General features: G+C 45.1%; 1 protein-coding gene across 1 annotated transcript; it reads left to right on the top strand.

Annotated features, from left to right (window-relative positions):
• Positions 1–1,589: 1,589 nt before the first annotated feature.
• On the top strand, positions 1,590–9,198 carry adorb1a (adenosine receptor B1a; the record flags this gene model as incomplete). Its single annotated transcript, XM_080720537.1, has 5 exons — positions 1,590–1,742; positions 3,126–3,260; positions 5,538–5,722; positions 7,089–7,285; positions 8,849–9,198. The coding sequence occupies 5 exons, from the start codon at positions 1,590–1,592 to the stop codon at positions 9,196–9,198; spliced, it is 1,020 nt and encodes a 339-aa protein (XP_080576663.1).
• Positions 9,199–10,132: the final 934 nt, after the last annotated feature.

The following is a 10,132-nucleotide window of genomic DNA, read 5'->3' as shown; positions in this document are numbered from 1 at the left end:
AGATGGGGGTCTGTGGCCAAATACATATCATTTTGGGGGTCCTTCACGTGAAAGAGTTTGAGCACCACTGACATAGAAACATGAATCCTTGTACCCAGGGCCCAGAATTTGGTGCGACACGCCTGGGTGAGTATCAGTAGGATCAAAGTTACAGATATTGCCAAGTGCATGTACAGGAATTTGTCTTGTCAGTGGTGGGATCCATAACAGCGGTCAGCGTATTGTCAACAAATAGAACATAATGACATGGAATCAACAGAGAGATTAATTCATTCAATGAGTCGTCATCTTTGCCTTTTTATTTGATATTGTGAGTTCAGTTTTGGTCTCTGCATGACAGTTGAGGACCTTTTCAGGAATACAAATGCATCTGATAAAGTTGTATTTCAAATGTATGATCTTAAAGCAAGAGTTCTTTTGAGTCATTTTGTGTCTCTTTGCTTCTCGTGTGCAGCATATTTTCATTTTGTGCACAGCAACCAGTCGTACGTTTGCATCCCTATCAGTGTGTGGGTAAATAATGTACTGCCAACCCCCCCTTGCACATTTTCTGTTTTTGTCCATGGGTGTGTGAGATGTTGTTTTTGTGCCTTATCATTGGGAACAATTTCACATGGTCAGTTGGCATGCACAAAGGCTACGTCAGTGGCTCCATTGTGACCGGTTTGACCACTGGTCCAATTTGTCACACTATCCATTTCTCTATCAGTTCAAGTGGGTTCAATACGCTTCATTGGCATGATTGTCGAATGGAACTGAGGCCATGGCTACACGAAGCTGGATATTTCTGAAGCTAGACATTTTTTTGTGCTGTTGGGGCTTGCAGCCACATGAAGCTGGATATTTCGGCTGCGAAGCTGGATATTTTTTAAACCGGATAAATAAGTGAAGACATTGAAAAATATCCAATTCACTGGATCCGTGTAGACAGGGAACCCGGATATCTCTGAAGACTTTACTGTGTGTGTGCTTGTTAGACCTAGATATCTCTGTCGTGTGGACCTAGATATTTTTCTATGTGGATATCTGAAAAACCGGGATATATGAAATATCCAGCTCTGTGTGGACCTAGATATTTTTCTATGTGGATATCTGAAAAACCAGGATATATGAAATATCCAGCTCCGTGTAGCCATGACCTGAATCCACTTGCTCTCTCTCACACTTCCTCTCCCTCCCTCTCTCTCTCTCTCTCTCTCTCTCTCTCTCTCTCTCTCTTTCTCTCTCTCTCTCTCTCTTTCTCTCTCTCTCTCTCTCTCTCTCTCTCTCTCTCTCTCTCTCTCTCTCTCTCTCTCTCTCAGTTCAGTTCAGTTCAGTTCAGTTCATTATGCATTTGAAGAAATGCATGCTTTATCAATATTGCCAAAGCATCTCTAATGAGTAAAAGAGCTGAAGGCAAGTTAAAAACCAAGTCTGAACTGATAATGAACCTCTTTTTAATGGCTTTTCTGAAGGTTTCCCTGCACCCAAACATTGACAACGTACTTTTCAAACTCCCATGGCTTCTCCATAACTGTATGTATCCTTCATAACTGTAGGAAACCTGCCTCTATCTCATTATGAATGCAACTCCCGGCTGTTCGTCGACCATGCCGAGAGGTTACGGTTCCGAGCCAGACTTCAAATGGCCATACATTGCCGCTGAGATCATCATCGCCCTGCTGGCCATTGTAGGGAACTTCCTGGTTTGTCTGGCTGTGAGCCAGAACCACAAACTTCGCACGGTTACCAATTATTTCCTGGTAAGAACCATGATTTGTCAAATAGTTGATTCCTCATATACTGTTGGTCTCCTCCATCTTGGCTCACTAACACAACTACAGTAGGCCTACTGGCCAGCAGTGAGAGCTAATATGGTCAAGTTACCACACACTGTCTTTGCTATCGTTTGAGGTCTTGTAAAAATGAGAATTTTCTTTGCCAACCAGAAGTGAATGCTTTAAAATGATTTATCCCCCGCCCTTTCCTTGCATATTCAATTCAGAAATTTGTGTGGCCTGCTCTAATTATATCACTTGGCAGCAAAGACCTATAGTTTCTATCACAATGTTTAGTGCTATCTGGCATATCACAGATTCTTAAAATGTATGCTATCAGGCACATGAACACATAGACATGAAAGGGGGCTTGAGCCCCTGCCCTTTTACCCGTCTGTAAAAAGTGCCCTCTCTAGACCATGAATGCAGTTTTTACTATGGTTATAGAAATGCAAATGCATTTCTATAACTATGGTTATAGAAATGCAAATGCCATACCTGAAGGCAGCATTCAAGAGAATTGCCTTGTCCAAATTCTCCTGAACTTAAACGCAGCATCTTATGTTGAAAGAATTGCCCTGTCTGTGTAGAAATCCATGCGGTATGCCACATTGCCTTTTTCATGCTTAGTTTAGTGTGGTATCAATCACCGAAAATAGCCGACCTCCAAGCTCACAACGCGTCACGCTGCTGTGAGCTTGCTATTTTCGATATTTTCACCAAAAGGACCTTTTAGAAATGTCAGCCCCTGCCTCCCTAACATTCTCTGCACCAGGGGCGTCAATTGGGTATGGCAGGGGTATGCAGCTGCCATACCCTGGGTCCAGGGGGGGGGGGAAATAAAAGTTACTTTTAAATATAAATCCATGAATGTCTCTCTGTCTATCTGTGCTGGTTATTATGTTGTTAAATTACAATAAAATGGTCACTTTAACAAGGTATTATGATTATATTCCCCAGACTTGTATTCTCCCCATCTTGACAAGATGGTATATTCCCAGGTTCCGCAGGTCAGCTGCACAGGTGCAATTCATTATTGTTAATTGTGGCACGTTTACTAACATGATAAGTTTAGCTGCACTTGAACAACCATTCTAGGCTGCCATATCCAGCCCAAGAAACCATAGAAACCTGTGTAAAAAAACTGAAAAAAATAGTTTTTTTCAGACATTGTGAAAATAGCCGATCTACATGCTCACAACGCCTCGCAGCGCGAGGCGTTGTGAGCATGTAGATCTGCTATTTTCACAATAGAACCGTGTTATACAAAATGTAATGCCTATTTTCCATGAGGACTCCCATCTTTGCCATACCCTAGCTTTTGCTGAACTGACGCCACTGCTCTGCACGTCCCTGTATGCTGTCAAGGTATCACTGTCTGTAGCAGACATCCTGGTGGGCCTGCTGGCTATCCCCTCTGCCGTGCTGACAGACCTGGGCCTTCCCCGTCATGACCTGCCCCTGTGTCTTCTACTGCTCAGTGTTCTGATGGTGTTGACACAGGTAGGAAGTGATGACCAGGGGCATCAATTGGGTATGGCAGGGGTATGCAGCTGCCATACCCTGGGTCCAGGGGGAAAACAAAAGTTACTTTTAAATATAAATCCATGAATGTCTCTTTGTCTATCTGTTATTATGTTATTAAACTTCAGTAAAATAACTACATAATGCAACATTTAACAAAATGGTCACTTTAACAAGGTATTATAATTATATTCTCCACACTTGTATTCTCCCCAGTTTGACAAAATGGTATATTCCCAGGTTCCGCAGGTCAGCTGCACAGGTGCAATGCATTATTGTTAATTGTGGCACGTTTACTAACATGCCAAGTTTAGCTGCACTTGAACAACCGTTCCAGGCTGCCATATCCAGCCCAAGAAACCGTAGAAACCTGTGTAAAAAACGGACAAAACTCGTTTTCTTTAGACATTGTGAAAATAGCCGATCTACATGCTCGTGTGAGCATGTAGATCTGCTATTTTCACAATAGAACCATGTTATCCAAAATGTAATGCCTCTTTTCCATGAGGAATCCCATCTTTGCCAAACCCTAGCTTTTGCTGAACTGACGCCACTGGTGATGACTGTTTTGAACAACTATTTACCTTACTCACAAAGCTTCCGTTTTATTGCGTCACAAAATGTATTGACACAACTCCAAAGACCCTGCCCGCTGCAATGTGTCGAAGGGTGTTGCAGTAGTCTATATGAGTCTGTTTGATTTGAAAATGTAGGCAAAATAGCAAATGCTCTGCCACTGTGACTTACAAAGTGCAAGTAAGAGGCAGTGGCACTGGCAGGAGCCTAAATGATAAATAGTTTGTTTATTTATGAATTTATGAGACATAGGAACAGGAAAGGGAGGGACAGATGTCCTGTGTTAGCTGACCTAAGTGTGCTGGAACTAGGAGGTTCTGTACAAACCAGTAAGACTCCCTAATCGGGAGATAAGCGACCGTCAGGCATACTCAAACTTTAGAAGGCAATCGTAGCCAATCAGGAGGGAATATGGGAAATGGGACAGATCCATGTTGATGACATGACTTTAGAGATACTGTGTACCGTGATTTTAGGCCAAAATCTGTGTCCAAAAATGTGTTTAGCAAAAATTGGCCTGATGGTGGTGCTAGAGGAGGGCTGAGAAAGATGTGAGAAATCAGGAGTGGAGGTTGTGATTTGCCATCCAAGGAGTGTGTGTGCAAAGTTTGGCATCTATAGGGTGTGCCAAATGTAGTTCTAAGAGCGGCCATTTCTTGGGTCAACGCAGCCTTACACAGGTGTTCTGATTAGACTATAGCATTAGTTCTATGCAATCAAACAATTGAAACACCTGTGTTTTGACCCAAGAAATGGCCGCTAAGGACTACAATTGCGTCACCGCTGGCACACACTATAGGGTCAAAGGTGGCAGAGATATGAGTAGGGGCAAAAGTGTGACGTGACGTGACGTGACGTGACGTGCCGCGACGTACAGACAGCCGGTCGAGCTTTTCATCGTAACTTGCGACTATGCGGTCGCAACAACTGTCTTTATACTGTATGTTTGCTGTTGCTGCCTTCACGCTGCCATTCTTGTCAATAAAGTATTATTCAACCTAAAGAACGCTCCCCTGAAATTTAGCGTAGGAACTAGTGACGTAGCCAGTTCGGGGGAGTGGTCCAGAGGTTGCGCACGCTCACGCGGTCGGGACCCCTACCCAGAATACTTGGGGGGTTTTGCCCCGTAGCTGTTCAGTTGCCACTGCGCTGCTGCCCCGCCACCTCCCCAGCTCCACCTATGGGTTCTGCGTCAGGCCCCGTGGGGGGTCTCGGATCAATTGACCGCAGATATAGGTTGAAGCCCACGATGTGCGGTGCACTCGGGATCGTGGGCCTGCGGGGATTTATCCGAGCGCAGAATCCAAGGCCATAGTCATGCTCTGCTTAGTCTGTATAGGATGCTGTAATAATGGACATGATGTTATCGTATCTATGCTTGGTGTACGCGGCTGCTTTATGCATAGGCTGCTGCTACAAGTGCTACATATGTCATGCTCTGCTTAGTCCGTTAGGATGCTGTAAGTATTCTCAGGCTGTTATTGCGCCTATGCTTAGTATATGCTGCTGCTTATGCTTATGCTGCTGCTGTATATACGGTATCATGCTGCTGTTTATATGTTTGCTGTTGCTGCCTTCACGCTGCCATTCTTGTCAATAAAGTATTATTCAACCTAAAGAACGCTCCCCTGAACTGTCTCTTGACAAAACTTTTTTTTTTCTTTTTCTCTCTTCTCCCAGAGCTCCATCCTGAGCCTGTTAGCCGTGGTAGCAGATCGCTACGTAGCCATCCTGCTGCCCTTCCAGTACCAGCGCATCATGAGCCCCAGGAACGCCAGGCTGGCCCTCCTCCTCACCTGGAGCCTGGCTATTATCTTTGGCTCTGTGCCCCTCATGGACTGGCACAAACAAACCCAAGACACCAAGTGAGGATTCATTAGCTGTGCATTCACATGTTAAAATCATTACATCAGGGGTCTTCAACAGGGGGCCCGGGACCCCTAGGGAGTCCTCCAGTGGCGTCAGTTCAGCAAAAGCTAAGGTATGGCAACATGACTGTTGACACCAGTCATGTTGCCATACCTTAGCAACAGGCACAATGAAAAGTACATTTTATTATTTCCCCCTGTAGCCAAGGTATGGCAGCTGCCATAGCTTGCCATACCCAATTGACGCCTCTGGAGTCCTCATATTTACTACAGGGGGTCCTCCAAATCTTTGTCCTTATTTATATGAACCACTTGAACCCTATTGGGTCCATAAGCCTGAGAACTTTGGCCAAAAGCTCACAACGCCTCGTGCTGCGAGGCGTTGTGAGCTTGTAAATTGGCTATTTTCGGCAAAGAGGTTTGCTGTAGAGGGGAAACAGAGCAGACTAAGTACATAGTGAAAGGTCATGTTTGTTAAAGTTATACCATGTAACTTTTTTTATAAAACAAATCTTAAAATTGTTAAATTGTTAAATCGCTAAAGTTTTAGAACACCCACTCCGTTATTTTCAGCTTCTAAAGCCTTCTCTTTATATGTTTTCTATGATCCTGGCCGGGGTCCGGTTTTCGCGGAGAAATAGCGTCATCTTCATCATATGTATACGTTGGCCAATCACATCGCGGATCATACACACATGATACACTACCGGCCAATCACAGCTTATCTGCCATGGTCTTCAGGAAGTAGCCTCGCTCAGCTACAGTGTTTACCATGGTGAAGGATTCTTAACCTCTTAATCCCCAAATCCTGGCCAGAAAATTACGTTCTACCATGCGTTCTACCCCTCCACGGATTTGTATCGGTCGCGGTGGTTTGCGGCGCCGCTCCGGTGGTCCGCGGCAGTGGTCCGCGACGACTCCGGGCGAAAAATGGCCGAAAAAAGCAATACCGCTACTGACCACTAGTTTAGCAACTTACACAGTATAGCTTTAAGTATTAACGGTCCAAGTGGTTAAATATCTGAAAACACAAATTGACATGATTCCAAAATGCACTGACGATTGTGCTGTCAAAAGATGATATGGAATCTATTAACAGGTTGTGGGGGGTCCCTGCTTCATCTCTCTCTCTCAACTAAGGGGTCCTTGGCCTGAAAACGTTGAAGACCCCTGCATTACATCATTGCAATAATCCATTACAACTTAATGAGTAGCATTATGACAGAGGGACAGAGGGTTGGAGACACTCGGCTGCGCCTCGTGTCTCCCTATGACTCTCAGCCAGTGTAAAATACCAGGTAACCACTCGCCTCTTGTGGCTTATTGCTACATTAACAACTCTATATCCTGTCCTCCCATGCAGCTACTGCATCTTCACGTGTGTGGTGGACATGGAATACATGGTCTACTTCAACTTCTTCGGTTGCCTTCTCGTTCCCCTCGTCGTCATGTTCATCATGTACGGCCACATCTTCCTCACAATCCGACGCCAGCTAAGACGCATTTCGGTGGCCAGAGGACCCGCGGCGGAAACCGTCCGGAGGAATGCCGGAGCTGTCGGCAAAGCTGGGCCAGGGAGCGGGAGGACCGAGGAATCCAGGGACGTAGAACTCACTGGGGGAGCATAGAAGTTGCATTTGATGCAGGCAGTGGCGTCAGTTCAGCAAAAGCTAAGGTATGGCAAAGATGGGAGTCCTCATGGAAAATATGCATTACATTTTGGATAACACGGTTCTATTGTGAAAATAGCAGATCTACATGCTCACAACGCCTCGCGCTGCGAGGAGTTGTGAGCATGTAGATCGGCTATTTTCACAATGTCTGAAAAAACACAGGTTTCTACTGTTTCTTGGGCTGGATATGGCAGCCTGGAACGGTTTTTCAAGTGCAGCTAAATTTAGCATGTTAGTAAACATGCCACAATCTATACTATAATTTTGCGAATGTCTGAGTGAGTGAGTGAGTGAGTGTCTGTCTGTCTGTCTGTCTGTCACAGCGTTTCTCCTCGGTGGCTGGAGCAATTGATCTGAAATCGCATCACCATCAGCATATGAACACACCTGACATAACTGTGAAGCCCGTTTGTCACTTTCACAAATCGTATGCTGTATATTAGCATTTTTATGGTGTATCTATATCTATTTAGCCTACAGTACCTTTTGTGACCGGGGGGGGGGGGGATGGGGGGGGGGGTAGCCATTAAACGAAACGGGTATTTCTTACATTGATGCTCCTACATATTATCATGCAGGCACCAGTTAAAGTTACTTTCCATCCCTCATATACAGTGCACATCCCATAACCCACACACTGCACATCATTTTGGAGCTCATATCTTTGAACGGGTAAGGGCTAGTTAACAATAATGCATTGCACCTGTGCAGCTGACCTGCGGAACCTGGGAATATACCATTCTGTGGTCTCTCCACCAAGTGTGGAGAATATCATTATAATACCTTGTTAAAGTGACCATTATGTTAAATTTAACATTTGTAATTATTTTACAGTTATTTAACAACATAATAACCAGCGCAGATAGACAAAGAGACATTCATGGATTTATATTTAAAAGTAACTTTTATTTTCCCCCCTGGACCCAGGTTATGGCAGCTGCATACCCCTGCCATACCCAATTGATGCCCCTGGATGCAGGGACAGCGAATGAGAGTGGTGCCGGAACAGCGGAGAGATCTGGGCCCGAATACGAGTCCGAGTCTGGGACCACTTCTAGGGTTAGGGTTGACGTCGTCGATGCTTTTGGAGTTGAAGCGAGGTCTAAAGTATGGACTGGAGCGGAAGCTGGAGCTGGTGTAGAGGAAGGAGCAAGAGTAGATGAGGAAGATGGGATGAGAATCAGACGCGTGAGCGGGACCGAAACTGAAGCTAGATTTGGAGATGTAGATGTGATGGGTACTAATATAGAGGGGATGGGTGCCAGGGTTTCAAATGGACTTGAATCAGTTTTAAATAGAGCTGGGGTAAGGACTGAGGTAGGGTCAGGGACTAGCATAGGGACTGAACCTGGTTGTTCACGTGGAACTGGACTCGCTTTAGAGAGTTCAAATAGGGCTCGGGCGAGGAACACCATTTTTTGGTCAAAACCGGGACTGACAACCGCGTCAGCTGGTTCTGGCGGCTCTGGTCCTACCGCCGTCTCCGTCGATGCCCGCCACAGGCCGGCTAGTGAGAACAAACCCGCCGTGTGTACCTGTCGCCGGGAGTTCCGCAAGGCCACGTCTCTGTTCCTGGTCCTGTTTCTCTTCATGGTGTGCTGGATGCCAATACATGTCATCAACTGTGTCTTGTTCCTCTGCCCACACTGCCCCATACCCATGCCACTCACCCTGACGGCTATTTTGCTGTCCCACGCCAATTCTGCACTCAACCCACTCCTGTACGCGTTCAGGATGAGGTCTTTCAGACAAACTCTCAGAGGGATGTGTCTGTGGACCGTAAGGTTGAAACTCCAGTAGAGTGCTGGCCTATTGTTTTGTTTTTGTCTTCTTATTATATTATTGGCATGTTATATATCGTCGTTGTCGGGTGGAAATGTCCAAGACCGTTCGTTTTGTATTTATCATTTAAAAAATGAACTAAACTAGTGAAAACAGCAGATCTACAAGCACACAACGCCTCGCACCGCGAGGCGATGTGTGCTTGCAGATCGGCCGTTTTCACTACTTTTGTGCGACAGCCTTGTATGATGAAGCAGGGCTTTACTTGGTGAAAAAACGTACAAATGTGAAACTTGGAGATACAAGGTTTCTGCCCGACAGTGACGATATATATTTGTATTATTGTGAAGCACTTTGTGACTCTGATATCTGTGAAAGGTGCTTTACAAACACTACCTTTAACTTACTTATTTACTGGAGAAAGTACTCGACCCCAGTACAGTCAACCTATTGACACCAGACAACATACACATTTTTCAGACAACCTATTCTAATATGGCTAAACTGTAACATTTGAATGGTGGAAATAAATACATCATCACTGGGGGTGTGGGTGATATTGTATGATTCTGGAGAGCGAGTTCGCACTTCACGAGTGGGTGGCTGAGAGGTCAGCAAAAGCCTGATCACCTTTTGTTAGGAACCTGGAAGTATCAGGAGACCCCTGCTGCCTTAGGATGGAAGGCAGCATTCTATAGCTCACATAGATGTAAGTGGATACCAAGCCATGTAAGGCTTTGAGCATTATCATTAAATATTAAAATCCATTCCGGTGGAGAAAGCCAAGGCCAGGAGGGGGCTAATGTGTGTTATATTTAGTTAACAGCCTTTCAGCATGTTGTACAAGAGGAAGGTGTAAAATGTCTTTCTGAGAGGGTGTAGACTAGAGAATAAGAATTGCAGTCCAGGAATCAGAAAAGATCCACTTTCAGATCCAGATCTTGTAATATTC

This window comes from Nannobrachium achirus (genome assembly GCF_963921795.1).
Source record: "Nannobrachium achirus genome assembly, chromosome: 24".
In the NCBI taxonomy this organism is placed as follows: domain Eukaryota; kingdom Metazoa; phylum Chordata; class Actinopteri; order Myctophiformes; family Myctophidae; genus Nannobrachium; species Nannobrachium achirus.
This window is presented reverse-complemented; position numbering and strand designations above follow the sequence as displayed.